Source organism: Nyctereutes procyonoides, unplaced genomic scaffold (genome assembly GCF_905146905.1).
Source record: "Nyctereutes procyonoides isolate TBG_1078 unplaced genomic scaffold, NYPRO_anot_genome, whole genome shotgun sequence".
Lineage (NCBI taxonomy): Eukaryota > Metazoa > Chordata > Mammalia > Carnivora > Canidae > Nyctereutes > Nyctereutes procyonoides.
The window spans coordinates 20,368,624-20,386,818 of record NW_026575135.1 but is presented as its reverse complement, the minus strand read 5'-3'; the positions used below and the strand labels follow the sequence as shown (position 1 = coordinate 20,386,818).

General features: G+C 36.9%; 1 protein-coding gene across 4 annotated transcripts in view; it reads left to right on the top strand.

The window, feature by feature from the left end:
• Window positions 1-18,195, top strand: part of FRMPD1 (FERM and PDZ domain containing 1) — a 143,308-nt gene that overhangs the window by 86,727 nt on the left and 38,386 nt on the right. For all 4 annotated transcript variants that reach the window (XM_055302276.1, XM_055302278.1, XM_055302275.1 and 1 more), the window contains one exon: window positions 6,524-6,628. In XM_055302276.1, the coding sequence (XP_055158251.1) occupies window positions 6,528-6,628 (101 nt within the window). In that variant the 5' untranslated portion in view covers window positions 6,524-6,527. The remainder of the gene's footprint in view (window positions 1-6,523; window positions 6,629-18,195) is intronic.

The following is an 18,195-nucleotide window of genomic DNA, read 5'->3' as shown; positions in this document are numbered from 1 at the left end:
ATAGGTCTCACAGAAATTTGATGTGATTTTTGTGTCCTTGGCAAAGTGACATTAAATAATCCTTATTATGAAAGAGATTTACAATAACAAGAAGGCAAATGTTCCAGTAGAAAAATAAGGAAAAAATAGAATTTGGAAAGTAACAGAAGAAGAAATATAAGTGACCACAGCTCATGGAAAATGTTCAGATGTCATTAGTAATTAAATAACTTCAAATGAAAACCATAATGAGCTCTGATATGGAAAGATGTCCATGACATATTCACACGGTAAAAAAATGCAGACTATTGAGTATAGAATGATTCTATTCTATTTTTGTGGACTATATATTTTAATATATGTAATACGTATGGGTATAAATTTAGTACAAAGTTGGTGTACTAAATTTAATTTAATTTAAATTTAATTTAATACACAATTATATATATGTATAATTTTTAATGTGATAGAATTATGTGTATTTATTTTTTCTATATTTTTCAAGATATACATATTCCAACAAATAATTAAATGCTACTTTTGATCCTATTACAAATATTTTTTTAAATGATAATATTCAGTGTTCACAAAGTCTGGCAGGGATTGAAAACCACTACCTTCTTGGAAGCAATTTGACAATACACATCCAAATTCTCAAAAGTGACACATGCTTAAATTCATTAATTTCACTTTGAGAAATTAGTCCCAAGAAAATATCTGGGAAGTAGCCATTTACCATGAATAAGGATGTTCATTGTAAAGCTTTTATAATACTGAAAAATTGCAAATGGTACAAATGTCCAAGGATAGATTTACTGAATAAATTATGATATGGCCAAAGAAAATAACACTATAGAGCAATTTCAAATGATGATGTAAATGCGTAAATATTAATATGGAATGATATTCATGAACTACTAAGTGGGAACATTATATCTTACTTGAATAAAAATATGTAGCATGTAAGCATCAAAAAATGAAAAATTGATAGTTGATAATTCTGGGAGGTATGATTGTAGGTGATTCTATTTTCGTTATGTTTTTCTGTGTGTTTTACTATAAGCATATGTTCAATTTTTAAAATTTCACTAAAATAATCAACAATAGCTAAATAGTTAAAAAATAGAATAGCACTAAGGGCTTTTAATAGAACTCAACAGTCCCTGCCCCACTTTTCCTTAGCATCTAGTTTCTTAAAGGCAAACTCTTTAAGCACTTCTAGCTGTATCCTCTGATTTTTCCCTCCATATTTCTGGGAAATATGCTTGTATTGCTATTTCCTAATTTATTAATTTTAGACATTATTATAGTGGATGAGGACTTAACTCTTATACCAGTACACTAGAGTGTATACCTTCACCATATCCTCCCCAAATCATATCAGTTATTTTTGAGAAATCATTTTTCAGTGTTTACATTATTATGACAATGTAAATATTGTTCATTTCTGAGACAAGTGATGAGCTAAAATTTGGTTTCCTTGGGCGCCTGGGTGACTCAGTTGGTTGCATGTCCAACTCTTGATTTTGGCTCACGTCATGATCTCAGGGTCATGAGATCAAGCCTTGTGTCAGACTCTGTGCTCAGTGAGGAGTCTGCTTAAGATTATCTTTCTCCTTTACCCTCTGCCCCTACCCCCACTCATGGGTGCTCTCTTTCTTTCTTTCTCTCTCTCTCTCAAAATAAATCTTTAAAAAGTTGGTTTCCTTTATTGTACAACTTTTTGTTTTCATAATTCTCTGGTTTTTATTTGCTTAACTTTCCATGAGCTTATTGCTAATTCTTTTCATACCCTCTCCAACAGCCTCTCAGTGAATTTTTCTGCAGAAACACTTAAGATAGTCTATATTCATATTTTTTTCCTAAGACCTTGGTCTTCATGCACCAGTCTGTAAGGTTGCTCTCTAGGTCTCATGTACAGGTGTTACCATAGTATATACCGTCATAGTCATCCTGGGTAATCCCTTTGCCTCTTGTCTGTATTTTCCCCAATTCCTGGATCCCATTATTTTCTTTATTTACTTCCTTGTTTTACTGGAGCACATCCTCTGTGAGCATCCTAAGAAAGGATATATGAAAGGTAAATTTTTTGAGATATGAACATCTGAAAATGTCTCTACTATTTGGTAGTTTAGCTGGGTATAGAATTCTAAATTGAAGTGATTCTTTGAGGCGTAACTTCAATATCTTCAATCTTCCATTGTTACTAAGAAGTCTAATGCCATTTTTATTCTCAGTTGTTTGTATGCAATCTATTTTTTATTCTGGAAGTTTTGAGGATATTCTCTGCCTTTAGCTTGTGAAATTTTATAGTATTATCTCTTGATGTGAGTCTTTTTTCATTTATTATGCTGGGCAGATAATAGACGTTCTTAATCTGGAAACATAGGTTTTTAGGGAAATTGTATTGAATTATTTTATAATTTTCTTACCTCCATTTTGTTCTCTCCTTCTGAGATTCCTAGTTAGATGAATATTGGGCCTTCTGGATTGATATACATTTCTATGCTTCTCTGTTTTCCCTGTCTTTGGCTTTTGGCTACTCTTTCCTCAATATTTCATTGACTTCACTGACACTCCTAACTTTTTAATTAAACTTTTAAATTCTAGCTATCTTATATTTAATGTTCAAGTGTTCTCATTCTTTTCTCCCCTTTTCAAAGAAAATCTTCTTCTTGTTTCATGGATGTAATATTTTTTAAGGATCTATAATATTTTCATTCTGTTTCCTGCATTAGACAATGATCTAATGAGTTCTTCTGAGTTTCTTCTGAGTTCTTCTGTGTGATATGTTTTTCATAATAATGGCTTTTCTCCAATATCATTCATATGTAAGAAACTTTGTATGTTGTGTGGGTTTCACTGCATAATAGATTTCAATGCATGATCAGGCAGCAAGTTGCCAGAGTCAATATCTGAACGTCTTTCCTATGGTTCTTTTTAATTCTCCAGAAAATAATTATCTAGTCTTTTGCTTGGTATTTACGGTCTTAGCTGCCAGTATTTTGGGAACTGGGCAAAGGAAAAAACCAAAAATCTTGTCATTCAGCAAGAAGAGTTTTACTTAATCCTTCTATTTTCAATCCTGGAGTCTCTATTGTGCCTGGTCTCCCTAATTCTGGAGCCTCTCTGGTTTGATTTCTCCAGATAATAAGCCTCTTGTCTCTAGTATGGTGGAGAAGGGATGGTTGTCTAGGTGGGCAAGTGGCATGGGCTGGAGCCGTGAACAAAATTGCTGCTTATAGAAATCCATTTTCATATTTCCAACCCTATGCTTCATCTCTGCTTTCTCCCATACCTGTTGCCTCTAGTTCTTGGGCCATCTTGGGGGAGAATCAGCTCATTTTTCATCAGAATCCCTCTGTAAAAGCACATAGGTTTCTGTTTCCTCTTCTCTGAATAGTTTCTATCTTCCCAAAATTGTCTACATCTCTCATCTATCATCTTCTCTCTTGTTTTGTTTTTCCTTATTCAATGGGTTTAATCCCCTTTATATTCCTTTGCTGGAATTTATAAGGTTTGGGAAAGGAGAAATTAAGACATAGTTTGAATTCACCGTGTTTAATCAGAAGTCTTATATTCATATGTAAGAAACTTTGTATGTTGTGTGGGTTTCACTGAATAATAGATTTCAATGCATGATCAGGCATTAAATTTATAATTTTAAAACAGTGAACTGTCTAGAACTGAAGACAGCATTCAGGTCTGATGTCCCTACTGTTAGAAGAAAGCTAGACTGACACATCCTTGAATATAAATGGAATTTATTTTTGGTTATAGCTTGTTTTTGTCCATTAATTTGTATTTGGCTGCCATTTAACTGAAAAGTGTAAATCTCCCACTTTCAAGGTCAGGTTGGGTGTCCTGCTTTCATTTTTTTTATGCCCTGGCTAGTGCACTCCTGGGTAGATCCCACTATTACTCTGTTAATTGCTGATAGATTCTATTTGCTAACATTTTGTTTATTTACTTTGATATTCACAAGAGAGATTGTATTTTTATTTAATTGTACTGTTTTTTATCAGAATTAGTATCAATGTTCTACTGGTTATTCAAAAAGATTTTGGGAACTTTCCATGTTTATGCTCTAGAATAGTGAAAATAGCATTTGGGGAAAAATAAACTAAGCTGGTTAAAAGTAATGTGGTGTCCAGGATTGGACCCTGGAACAGAAAAGGAACATTAATGGAAAAACTGGTGAAATCTGAATAAAGTCTAGAGTTTAGTTAATATTGGACTAGTGTTAATTTTGACAAAGATACAATGACTATGTAAGATGTTAATGTTAGGGAAAGCTGAATGAAGGATATGTGGGAACTCCCTGTATTTTCTCTGTAACTGTTTTATACATCTAAAATTATTCCAAAATAAAAAGATTATATTTAAAATAAAAAAAATTATCAGAGTGAGGCACATCTTATAGATTTGTAAGGATTCACCTTTGAATCTGTCCATGCCTAAAACTTTTTTGTAGGGGTGGCTCTTTATCAACTTTCTCTTCTATGGTAATTGTATTTTTAGATTCTGTGTCTTAAAGGGTTATCTCATATCATTTATCTTTTCTTTACAAACCACTGTGTCATCAAGGTTTTAAAATGTATTTGTGTAGTGTTAAGCAATATAATCTCTTATAATTCATTTTTATTTTCTCTGTATCCATAGTTATTTCCCAATGTCATATCTTTCTTTCCCCTAATATCATATCTTACTTTGTGTGGATATTTACTGAGTTGTGAAATCAATTTGGTGAGAAACCAGTATTTTAAAAAGTGAAATAAATTAGAATAGAAAAATATATATTGTTTTATAAAACTTTAATCTCAAGCACGTGTGTTGTTTTCTTGGTAACTTGACAATACCAATCAAAGCACAAATGCATATAACTTTTGACCTAGCAATTCAATTTGGGAACTTATCCAGATACATAATCACATACATGCAGAAATGATATATGTGCAACATAATTCATTACAGCATTATTTATAATAGTAAATGATTGGCAGTAATCCAAATGCCTATCAAGAGAGGACTACTTTTTAAATTACAGTACATTCATACAGTATAATACTTAGGGGTTGTCAAAAAGAATGAAGAAGCATTCTATGTATCAATGTGGAAAGATACCAAGGATATATATTTTAAGAAGAAAGCACACTGGGGCCGCCCCGGTGGCGCAGCTGTTTAGCGCCGCCTGCAGCCCGGGGCGTGATCCTGGAGACCCGGGATCGAGTCCCACGTCGGGCTCCCTGCATGGAGCCCGCTTCTCCCTCTGCCTGTGTCTCTGCCTGTCTCTCTCTCTCTCTCTCTCTCTCTGAATGAATAAATAAATAAATTTTAAAAAAAGAAGAAAGCACAGTGCAGAACAAGGTGTATGATATACTGTCCTCTGTGTTATTAAGAGGAGGACAAATGAAATCTTTGTTTATATTTGTTTATATAGATATAAACTTTGTAAAGAAAAAAGAGAGCATTGATTATGAATGAGTGTGGGAATTAGCTGTATGGGAACAGCACAGAAGGGAGACTTTTGACTATCCTTTTAAAATTATTTTGGGAAGCGTGGGTGGTTCAGTAGGTTAAGCATTTTCCTGATTCAGCTCAGGTCATGATTTCAAGGTCCTGGGATTGAGTCCCACATCAGGCTCCCTACTCAGCAGGGAATCTAGTTCTCCCTCTCCTTCTGTGCTCTCCCTCTCCTTCTCTCAAATAAATAAAATCTCTAAATAAATAAATAAAATTATTTTGACAAGAACACACTTAACATGAAATCTGCCTTAATAAATTTTTAAGTGCACAACGTAATAATGTATATCTTCTTTGTACAGTTTAGGGTTTGAATTCTACAAATAAATTACCCTATTCAAAAATTCAAAATATTCAGCAAAAGAAGCAACAATCAGCAGAATAGGCACAGTGTGATTAGAATGCTTCCATGTACATGCAACTCCCAATGCAGGCAAAACTAAGCTGTGCTGTCTAGGGATGCATGCGTAGTTGGGGGCAGCAGGCAGTGTCATGTAGCAAGGTGTGTTTCTTATGATAGGCCATAGTCACAGTTTGAGAAACCATCTCTATTTTATTCCCTAGTCCTTTTTTTTTAATTTTTTTTTATTTGTTTATGATAGTTACAGAGAGAGAGAGAGAGGCAGAGACATAGGCAGAGGGAGAAGCAGGCTCCATGCACCGGGAGCCCGACGTGGGATTCGATCCCGGGTCTCCAGGATCGCGCCCCGGGCCAAAGGCAGGCGCCAAACCGCTGCACCACCCAGGGATCCCTATTCCCTAGTCCTTATCTTTAACTCTTTAAGACGTGAAAAGTGAATGTGTTTCCCACAAGACCATGGACTCCTTAGGCAGAGGGCTGCTATAAACTTGTTCACTCCAGGAACATTGAGGACTTGTTTATGTTAATTTCAAAGAAAGAGAACCCCAGTTATTTGATCAGCATGTCATTAAATGGGCAAATACAGGAAACACCACAATGATTTGTCAGAATCCTCTTCCAAATATTTGGTTAGCTTAAGAAAGCTCTTCTTCTTTTTAGGTAAATGGAAGAGGTGGAGACCAGTTTATTCCAGACACGGAAAGCACACAGAATAGAACAAATGGTGGCAAGATGGCTACGACGTTCGCGGGACAGCTCAGCCCGGTAAGGCTCCTGGGCTAGCAGAGATTTCTGTCAAAGATTTGGTGTCCCTGTGGGAGGAGATTTTGCAGCACCAGGGATTGCTATCTCCAGTTTGCTTTGTTCTTACACCATACGGTGAGGAAGGCATAAAGAGATTGGCAATTTTGCTGGAGTGCCTGTCTATCCCCCATCCAACTCTTCCCTCTTTGTCTCTCCACACACACCCACAATGTACGCTCACACCAAACTCATACACACATTCCCAGAGACAAACACTCGCACACAAATGAACTTATACAAACAGACACACTCATACATACTCATGTGTGCATCTGCTTTCTGGAATATACACTCACTCATACACTTGTAAACACTCACTCAAGCTGTGTCTCACAGATGCAAGGGTCTTAGTACTTGATGCAAGGGTCAGGCAGTCTGCTATTTATACTCTTTCCCCATCTTTGTTTCCAGCAGCTGTTCCTTCCTTGCAGTCCCTATTTCATTCTAAACAAAATAAAATGAGATCAAATACAGATCTGATTTGACTGCTACAGGAGAACTTAAAATATGTTCTGTTTCGAAGTGTTCATTTTCCATCTCAGATTTCCCATCTGGCCCTGCCACAGAGATGAAATATCATGTGTCAGGTGTTTCTGAGACTCAGTCTTCCAAAGGAACTGGAAACAGCTGTTGTGCTGCTGAACGATAAACCTTGCTCAGGACCGGGCTGCCCTGCAGTCAAGTGCTCAGATCCTCACACACAGCAGTGAGATAAAGCTGGTAGGATTAGCCCTGTGTTACAGTTGAAATACGTGAGGCTCAGAGAATGACTCGTTTAAGATCATCTCCATCCGCTATTCAGAAATTGTTGATAGGTTCCTTGTTCTTAGAGGATAAACATTTTTGGTTTGGCATTCAGTGCTTTCCATGATTGACCTAGTCCTTTACAGCTGTCTGTCTTACTGCTGGGCTTCCTTCACATCATACTCCAGCTAAAAGGAACTATTCATTGTTCCCCTACTCCAAGCACCCCTTCTTCTCCTCTCATCCCTTAGATCAGAGCTCTTGTGCCAGATCCCTTCCTCCCAACTTCATGCATACAGAACATACCTGCTGCTCAAGATCTGGCTGAAATACTCGATCTTCCAGGAAGTGTTCCCCAAACCATAGCTAGACTTGACCATTCCCATGGGACCCCATAGTATTTGATTGGTAGCATCGGCATCATGTTCCACCTGGTGTGTTCAACCTATTTGAGCACATCTCTTTTTTTCCTCATGGACAGTAAGCTTTGAGCACAGGGACAGTATTGGCTTCGTCTCTATGATCCAGAGGTGATTGAGCTCCAGGAGATTGATTGCATGTAGTCAAGTAGTACTTGATGGTAAGTGGGGAAACTGCTAGGTGCGTTGCTTCCTAAAGTGGCTTCTATAAAACCTAGTCCTGTCTTATGCTATTCCACTAAAGTTTGGAAGTGACACAGACCTATTCCACTCCTACCCACCTCTGCTTTCATTTTGCACAGTGCATTTTAGCTCTATGAATTCCTGCAGAAAAGAGACCTGTGTAACTTTAACTTTTGCCTAAATATTTGATGTTGGTACTCTCTAATATCCTGCTTTTACCACAGAATGTAAATAAAAGATGACATTGACCTGTAGGAAGTTGTTTTATCCAACATCTTATTTGAGATATACTTACATATCATGAAGTTTATCCACTAAACATATACAAGTCAGTGATTTTTAGTATATATTTAGTGTATGTACAGGATTGTACAACAATCACCACAATCCAATTTTAGAACATTTTCAACACCACAGAAAGAAACATCATACCCATTAGCAGTCACTCCCCATTTGCCCCTCTCCCATCCCAGGGAACCACTCATGTAGTTTCTATCTTCATAGATTTGCCTATTCTGGTTATTTCACATAAACAGAATCATATAATATGTGGTCTTTTGTGCCTGGCTTCTTTCACTTCACCTTCTGTGGTCAAGGTTGATCCATGTTGTAGCATGGATCAGTGTTTCATTTTTATTACCAAATAATATTCCATTATGAAATATTTTCCTTGTCTATTCATCAATTAATGTACACTTGGGTTGTTTCCACTTTGGGGCTATTATAAATAATGCTCCTATGAACATGTGTGTACAAGTTTTTGTTTGAACATATGTTTTCATTTCTCTTGGGTATATACTTGGGAGTAGTATAGATGAGTCACTTGGTAATTCAATATTTAATCTCTCGAGGAACTGCCAAACTGTTTTCCAAAGTGGCTGTACCATTTTATATTTGCACCAGCAGTGTTCAAGGGTGCCATGCCTCCACGTCCTTGTCGATTCTTGTTTTTATCTCTCTTTTCTGTTGTGGCCCTCCTAGTGTGAGCGAGGTGGGATTTCACTGTGGTTTTGATTTGCATTTTCCTGATGGTTAATGATGTTGAGCATCTTTCCATGTGTCTGGACAGTCATATTTTCCAAGTGCTTGAGAAAGAGGAGCAAAAGAGGGAAAGGTTCTTGGAAATATGCATGGAAGCCATCATTTCTGTGTTTCTAGGATCAGTTTAGCCTTGTCTAAATTGCTTCTCATTTCTAATCTCACAACCTTTATACAGGGTGGGTTCTTGGGGTCCTCAGATGACTTGAAAGTGATCAAGAGTTGAGCAGCTAAGTTTGGGGTAAATAATTCAATTCCCCAGAGTGGAGTAAATGGTACCATCCACCACCAGCTGCTTAAGAACAAGTCATCCTGACTTGTTCTCTTACTCACAGTCTGCACCCACCTTATCAGCAGCTATCAATTCACCTTCAAACATATCTCAGGTCTATCCACCTCTCTGTCTCTGGGGGCACTGCCATGGTCACTTAACTCTTTGTCTGATCCAGCCTATTCTCTACCAAGAAGCTGTAGTGGACCTTTCAATACACACCACTCGTGTCCCACATACTCACCTTCCATGCACCTGCCATTGTGCCACAGCCTACAAGTGCCTTTATGATCTGGCCCCAGCCTAACTCTCCAACCTCATTTTGTTCTTCCTGCTTCCTTGGCATAGCAGGTTCTCCTCTTTGTTCCTTTCAGAATAATTAGCCCTCATAACACTTATAATAATAGATCCATTGATAACTTGTTTATTGTCTACCCTCCATCCCCTGTTTATTATTTGGCCTTTCTCCTTTCAACTTACCTTCCACATATGAGACCAAGGATCACAACTGTTTTGTTTCACAAAGTATCATCAGCCCTGGAAGAGTACGTAGTATCTAATAGATGTCCAATAGATTTTTATTGATTAAGGACTTTCATAATGAGGAATTATATTATTTATTAAAATACATTTAGGGATGCCTGGGTGATTCAGTCAATTAAGCTTCTGCCTTAAGCTCAGGTCATAATCCCAGGGTCCTAGGATGGAGCCCCACATCAGAACTCAGTGGGGAGTCTGCTTCTCCCTCGGCCCCTCTCCCCTACTCATGTTCTCTCTCTTGTGTTCTTTCTCAAATAAAAAAAAATCTTAAAAAAAAATTTTTAGGTCCTTCCTTCGTACAAAGAAAATTTTTGATGGCTTATAGTTTTAAAACATGTAGAAAATTTTAAATAAACTGAAATGCTATAAATTGTTAACCAATTAGATGTAGGATTTAACATTTGAGTATTAACGGGGATCTGAGTTTTTTGACAGCCAGAGCAAGAAAAGAAAGAAGTACATTAACATGTTTTTTTCTAGTCCAGAATAAAGAAACCTAGAAGTTCATCTGCAGTCATATAATTTTACATGCACCTTTTAACAATCCTGTTATTTTTTTTCAGACTTTCAAAAACTTCCAATCATTTCAGCCTCTTTTTACTTCCTTTACTGGTAATTGCCATTTTTTCCCCATAAAATTTAAGCTTTATTTCTGACTCTAATTTAATTGTTTAGGAGCAAATTAGTCAAAATAGCCATTTACATTTCCAAATATTGCTGAACAGATTGATAACTTTTAAGGACCTAGGATTCTTTTAGAGCTTTATAATGCATCTTAAAACAGGTGTTTTTCTCTGGAGGTATGCCTGTGCCAACTTTCAAAGTTGCTTTGGATTTCTTAAATTTCAATTAAGTTTCAGTGGATGGTTATTATTATAATCAGTCAAATTCAGACAGTGGTGCTCAGAATGAAGTGCGCATGCTCGGATAGGTACAAGCCTAGTGAAACTTATAAGAGTGCAAAATTATGCAGATGTGGTGAAGATGACTACTCTCACTACCTATGTTCATATTCCAACATAAAAATAGCATGTATAGTGTCATTGCTCTTTTCCAAATACCTAACCCATTAAATGGTCACTGTAACGTGTTTTGAATTTCTGTATAAATAATGCAATAAAGGGATGCCTGAGTGGCTCAGTGGTGAGCGTCTGCCTTAGGCTCAGAGCATGATCCCAGAATCTGGGATCGAGTGCCTCACTGGACTCCCTCTGGGGAGCCTGCTTCTCCCTCTGCCTATGTCTCTGCCTCTCTCTCTCTGTCTCTCATGAATAAATCAATAAATCTTTAAAAAATAATAATCAATAAAATCTACTTAAGAGCTGCAACATAGTGACATTACATCATTACCTAATTTTTAACCATTTTGCGTTGAACTAATTGTCATCTTTTTTTTTTTTTTTTTTTTTTTAATGACAGACAGAGAGAGAGAGAGAGAGAGGCAGAGACACAGGCAGAGGGAGAAGCAGGCTCCATGCAGGGAGCCTGATGTGGGACTCGATCCCTGGTTTCCGGGATCACACCCCAGGCCGAAGGCGGCATCAAATTGCCGCCGGGGCTGCCCAATTGTCATCTTTTTAATAGCTCTGGATAGCTATAGAAATAATAACATAAGGAAGATTTAGATAATTGTATACTTTTCCACTTAATTATACCATTTTTCCCTCCTATGAAAGTTTTGGCTTTTATGTAGTTAAATGTTATTTTCTTGATGATTTATTTGATTCCTTCTAAGCTTAAAAAATCTTCATCCCATAATTAATTAATTTCCCATTTAATTTAATAGCTTAAAAATATCTTACATTTAGTTCTTTAATTTGGAGATTTAGTATAGGCTATGAGATAAAGAACTGGCTTGATTTTTCCCAAAACAGTAAGTAGTTATTTCCATCACCATTGACTGTGAGTGATCTTTCCTTTCTTCAATGATTTATGACTCCTTTTTTTATCATTATGAAATTCTTCTGTGAGTCAGAAATTGGATCTCTTTCTAGGCTAACTATTCTGAAGCATTGATCTGCTTGTTTTCACACCCCTGTAATAAATTTTCTATTTTTTTACCCTTACTTGCAATTCCTGCATATAAACTTTAGAATAATTTTACTATATTATTAAAACAACCCAGGGATGCCTGGGTTGCTCAGTGGTTGAGCATCTGCATTCAGCTCAGGGTGTGATCCTGGGGTCCCGGAATCAAGTCCTGCATCGGGCTCCCTGAGGGGACCATGCTTATCCTTCTGCCTATGTCTCTGCCTGTGTGTCTCATGAATAAATAAATAAAATCCTAATTAAAAAAAAAAACCAGCATAAGATTTACTGAATTCTCTTATGCTTCATCTAGAAGTATTAGTTTTATAGAGCAAGATTTAAAGAAACATGAAGAGGTTAATTCAGCTTGGTGCTATCCTCAAGGCTTAAGAAAGATTTCTCAACTTACCTTGAATCTTAATATTAATGAACACACATGCACACGTTGCAGACATGTGCACACATCCACGCACATACATAAGCACATGTGCACACACCTACCTGTGTGCACTGCATGTGTATTGTGGCATCTCAATGTCAGAAGCCCTCCCTGTTTGTTTTACATGTTTTCCAAATGTACTTTTTCACTACAACCATAAAAAGACTATTTACTAATTATAGGGATGGCCTTATTTGGCCTTTTTGATATTCCTATGATGTAGAAAGACCACTTCAGGTATCAATTTTTGCTGCTTGACCTATGAGCAAAAGTGGGAAGATCTGAGAACATGCTGGAAGGCTCTTGCACTGCGTTTTCAGAATTGCCGTCATCTTCTGAATCTCCTTTTTAAAATAATAATAGAATAATTGCTTCTCTCAACTGTAGGCCTTCACCCTATGACACTATATTCACAGTCTCTTCGTTGCATAGTCCCTAGAAACTGTCATAAGCATAGTCCTATGATTATGACTACATGCTACATTTCTTTCTGGTATGGACTGCTCCCTCTATTTCTGCTTTCTTTAAATAAACTTTAGATTAAAAATTCAGCTTATACCAGACTTTAGCTTTTAAAATCACTCAAGCTGAACATCTAATACAGTGTTTAAACATTGATTCAAAATAGTTTCTCCACGTCCTGCTGTCCCTCAAAAATGAATTCTTTGTTGTTACAGGATAGAATAAAATATATATTCTGATCTATTAGAGAACAGATAAAAAGCCACAGAATATCGGAAGCATAATCTATTTCCATGTGGTATTTTTTCGTTTTCAGTGTTGATCAGTTCGTTGTGAACTAATAACCCATGAAATATAGAATTTGTCTATTTGAGACTACTTTCATGGTAAATGTAATTTTTTTTCTAGTCCTACTGTAGGCTAGATTCATTTATCGGACAGGAATTCCACTAGTGTGCCCTCAGGTCTTATTCTGTTTCAGTGTAAAATCATCAGAATGATCTCAGATTTATGGTTTGAAGCTGTTACAAAGGAACCAGACATAGGTTTTTGGATTATCTGTGCTCAGTTCGATATTTATAAGATGCTTCAGAGCACCTTAAATCAAATTTTGCAGCAGAGAGCATTTCCTTCAGCTCCCTGTCAAATATTAAACACTCTTTGTGATGAGAAGCCACAGTTTGGTCATGTTCTCAAACAATCCCTTTCCAAACAAAAGCTGAAACATGGCCTTTGGGGAAAATGTCAAATGCAGACTTTGGGCCAAAGCCACTGACACTGTGCAGAGATAAGTCAACACAGTGGGGCCTTGTTTGTCTACTATTGTTGAGGAATGTACCCTTCCAAAGGGAAAAGTCAGATAACTAAAGACTACACATTTGAAAAACATCAAAATGGATTCTATTTTAACTGTGCAGTATGGTTTGTTTTTTTTCTTTTATTCTCCATACATTAATAACCCTTACTCTATGCCTAGCTTTGAGTTTAGCACATGGAACAAAAAAAGACATGTTTTTTGCCTCACAAATTATAGTCTAGAGAGGACAAGAGACTTCACATTGGTCATTGCAAATATTATGTATATTTTTAAAAGAGATGTACATGTTCTGTGGGTGTGTTCAACAGGAGATATTTCTGCCCAAACCAGAGGATAGAGTAGGGGTTGGGCATGTTGGGTAAATTTCTGGAGAGTGTGTGCTATCAGGGGTTATGGGGCTAGGGGAGGATTCTAGGTAAAGGGAAGAGCTTGTGCAAAGGCCAGTGTATTTGAGGAACTCAAAGGAGACTCCTTTGACTGGAACAAGAATATCAGAGAATGAATGGCTTGTTGGTCAAGGCTAGGGTGGTGGGCAGGAGCTGTATTAAGCCATATAAGGGGTTTTGGATGAGGCCATTTCATCAAGGAAGACATCTGAGCAAGGTTGCATTTATAAAATCAATATGGGTATTGGATGGAGAAGCATTCAGGAGAAACAGAAGTGAAAAATGAAGAGACCAGTTTAGAGACTGTTGGAGAAAGCTGTCTGCAGGACAGGTAATGGAGACCTGAAATTGAATGGTGGCTGAGGAGATGGAAATGGACATTTTTAGAGATCCTTTGGTGTTGTGACTGATCAGATAGTAGGGATGAGAGTGGGGTATAATCAAGGATGGTTCCCAGGAGTTTTCATGATACCATTTGCTGAGCTCTGGGACATGGAGAAGATGAGTCCTAATTCCTCATAGGGCTGAGCTGTGTAGCCAATTAAGCAAACAAAGGAAAATGACAAATATTGAACTCTTGTTACTTCCATCAAGTTGTCTGCTATTTTTTAATGGTTATATATACATTTTTACCTTTGCCAATCATTTGAGGTACTGTTTTGTATCATAATTTCTATATACAGTATTTTGCTCAGGTATTCATTCATCTAATAAGTACAAATGCTTCCTTGTGGGCAAAGGATCTTCACTCAGCACTCAGAGAATTTAGGTCTAGAATAATCCAAGCTCTTCTTAGGAAGTAAATCTGAACTGTAGTTTAGAGGATGCCCTGAGTGGGTATGTTCTAAGCTATGTCTCCATGTATGTATAAAGTTCTGAGGCTTGTGATATTTCATTGATGTAGAGTCTTGGAGTAATTCTTTACTAAGTCCATCTTCTGTTGAGTTATTCTGAGTTTTTTTCACTATTCTAAATGAAGTTGTGATAAATATTTTTGAATATTTAAGAAGCAGGGTATTTTGAGTCATATTCTATTCTAGGACTTTGCCAGGCCTGGGGAACACAGAGATAAATTGATACTACCCTTGTCTTTTAGGAACTCATAATCTAGTAAGATAATTTGTGTTTTTGTTTGGGGTTATCACTTTGAGAAATGGCGGTCTGAATAGTAACAGAAGGTCAAAGAAAATGATCACATTTTAAATTCATGTTACATTTCCCTGATTATTTTCTAGAGAGATTGAATAGCCAATTGATATGGTCAGCCTTAAATCCCAGGGCCCACACATATTGGGCTTTAATATTTTTATTTATATTTGGTGCTTTACTTGACATGTAATAGCACTCTGTAGCCCTTTCAATTGTACTTCTTTAATAACATTTTTATGTTATTTACCAGCTTTATTTCTTCATGTGCAAGTTGTCAGTTCACTTGCTTTGAGCATGTGAAAATCGGTATTTTACTCCATGTATTTATGCCCATTTTTTATATATTTGTATCACAACATTTTCCCCCCAGAATTTTATTTTTTTAAACTGATTTATCTTGGGGCGCCTGGATGGATAAGTCGGTTAAGCATTGGACTTTGGCTCAGGTCATGATGTTGGGGTCCTGGGATCATGCCCTGTGTCAGGCTCCAAGCTCAACAAGGAGTCTACTTGTCTCTCTCCCTCTGCCTCTGCCTCTCCCCCTGCTCATGGTCTTACTTTCTCTCTCTCAAATAAATAAAATCTTTTTAAAAACTAAACTGATTTACCTTATTTTCAACAGTTTTACTGAGATACAATTTACATACCATACAACTCACTTACTTAAAGCATATAATTCATTGGTTTTTAGTGTACTCACGATCCATTTTGGAAGATTTTTTTCACCCTAAAAAAACTCCATACCTATTGGCAGTCATTCCCCATTTCTTTCCAGAATTCTCTTGCTTTCATCCCTAGGCAACCACTACTTTGTATCTATAGATTTGCCTCTTCTGAACATATCCCATAAGTGGAGTCACATAGTATGTGTTTTTTTGTGGCTGGCTTTTTTCACTTAGCAGAATGTGTTCCAAGTGCATCCATATTATAGCCATGCATTCATATTTCATTCCTTTTTTTTATTTATTCATGAGAATACACAGAGAGGAGAGAGAAGCAGAGACACAGGCAGAGGGAGATGCAGGCTCCATGCAGGGCACCTGATGTGGGACTTGATCCTGGGTCTCCAGGATCACACCCTGGGCTGAAGGCGGCACTAAACCACTGAGCCACCGGGGCTGCCCCATATTTCATTCCTTTTCGTTGCCGAATAATATTCTGCAGTGAAATATTTTCTTTGTCATTTCATCAGTTGATGTACATCTGAGCTGTTTCCACTTTGGGGCTATTATGAATATTGTTGCTATGAACATTTGTGTGTGAGTTTATGTGGACATATGTTTTCATTTCTCTTAGGGATATATGTAGAAATGGCATTGCTGGGTCATATGGTATTCAGCATTTAGTCTTTTGAGGAACTGCCAGATGGTATCAAGGTTGCTTTTTCTCCACATAGTTGTCAATGCTTGACCTATCTTTCTGATTATGGTCATCCCAGTAGGTATAAAGTGGTATCTCATTGTGGTTTTGATTTGCATTTTCATAATGGCTAATGATGTTGAGCATCTTCTCATGTACTTACTGGTTGTTGGTATATCTTCATTGTAGAAATGTCCACATAAATGTTTGCCCACTTTTTAATTGAGGTATTTTTCTTTTATAAGAATTCTTTATATTCTAGCTCCAGTTATCAGATACATGATTTACAAATGTTTTTTTTCCCATTCTGTGGGGTTTTCAATTCCTTAATTGTATCCCTTTTTTAAAGATTTAGGGATCCCTGGGTGGCTGAGCGGTTTAGCACCTGCCTTTGGCCCAGGGCATGATCCTGGAGTCCTGGGATCGAGTCCCACATCGGGCTTCCTGCAGGGAGCCTGCTTCTCCCTCTGCCTGTGTCTCTGCCTCTCTCTCTCTCTCTCTCTCTCTCTCTCTCTGCCTTTCATGAATAAATAAAATCTTTAAAAAATAATATTGATTGATTGATTGAGTTGATAGAGAGAGACAAAGAGAGCATGAGCCAGGGGAAGGGCAGAGACAAAGGGAGAGAGAGATTCACAAGCAGACTCAGCCCTGAGCTCTGAGCTGGATATGGGACTGGATTTCAGCATCCCAAGATCATGAGCTAAGCCAAAATCAAGAATTGGATGCTCAAACTGACTGAGTCACCCAAGTGCCCCTTAATTGTGTCCTTTGAAGCATAAGAATTTTTAATTTTGATGAAGTTCAATGTATCTGTGTTTTTGTTACTACTTGTGCTTTTGGTATCATACCAAGGTCACAAAGATTTACTCCTTATTTTCTCTTAAGAGTAGTATAATGTTAGCTCTTACATTGAAGTCTATGATCCATCAGGAGTTAATTTTTGTGTGTATGAGGGAGAAATTATAAGCTTTTATGGCTTACTTTTTTCCTTGAGAGAGAGAGAAACAAGCAGACTCCTGCTGAGTGGGAAACCGCCCCCCCCAATGCGGAACTTGATCCCAGGACCCTGAAATCTCAACCTGAGCCAAAGTCAGATGCTTAACCGACTGAGCCATCAAGGTGCCCCTATCCTGTTATCTAAGTTTTAACATTTATATGAATTTATTTATATGTTACTAAGGGACTGAATATTTCATTTTATATAAATGTATTAATTTAAATTCAACGGCTGGTAATTCAGTTATTGGAAAATTTTAAGTATGTTTGGAATAACTCGGGCATGAAAATTTACTTTTAAGCTGTAAATTTTATAAAGCCTGAGTATTTCTGGTGCAAATATAGTGTCCAAACTGAATGTTCTCTAAATATGATTTAGATCACACTGGATTTTGAGGACTTAATATAAAAAAGAGTGGAAAATACCAATTTTTTAATTGGCTACATGATGAAATGATAGCATTTTGGATATATTGAATTAAATAAAAATATATTGTAAATTAAATTTAAAAATATATTGTAAAAGTTAATTTCACCTGTTTCTTTTTCCTTTTCTCATGTGGCTATTAGAAAACTCACATTTACATATGTGGCTTGCATTAAATTCCACTTGGCCAGCACTGTCTGAGAAGCTGTGCCACAGAAACTTTGAAGAAAGGGGCCCATTTCCAGCTGCATGATTTTAAGCAAAAGT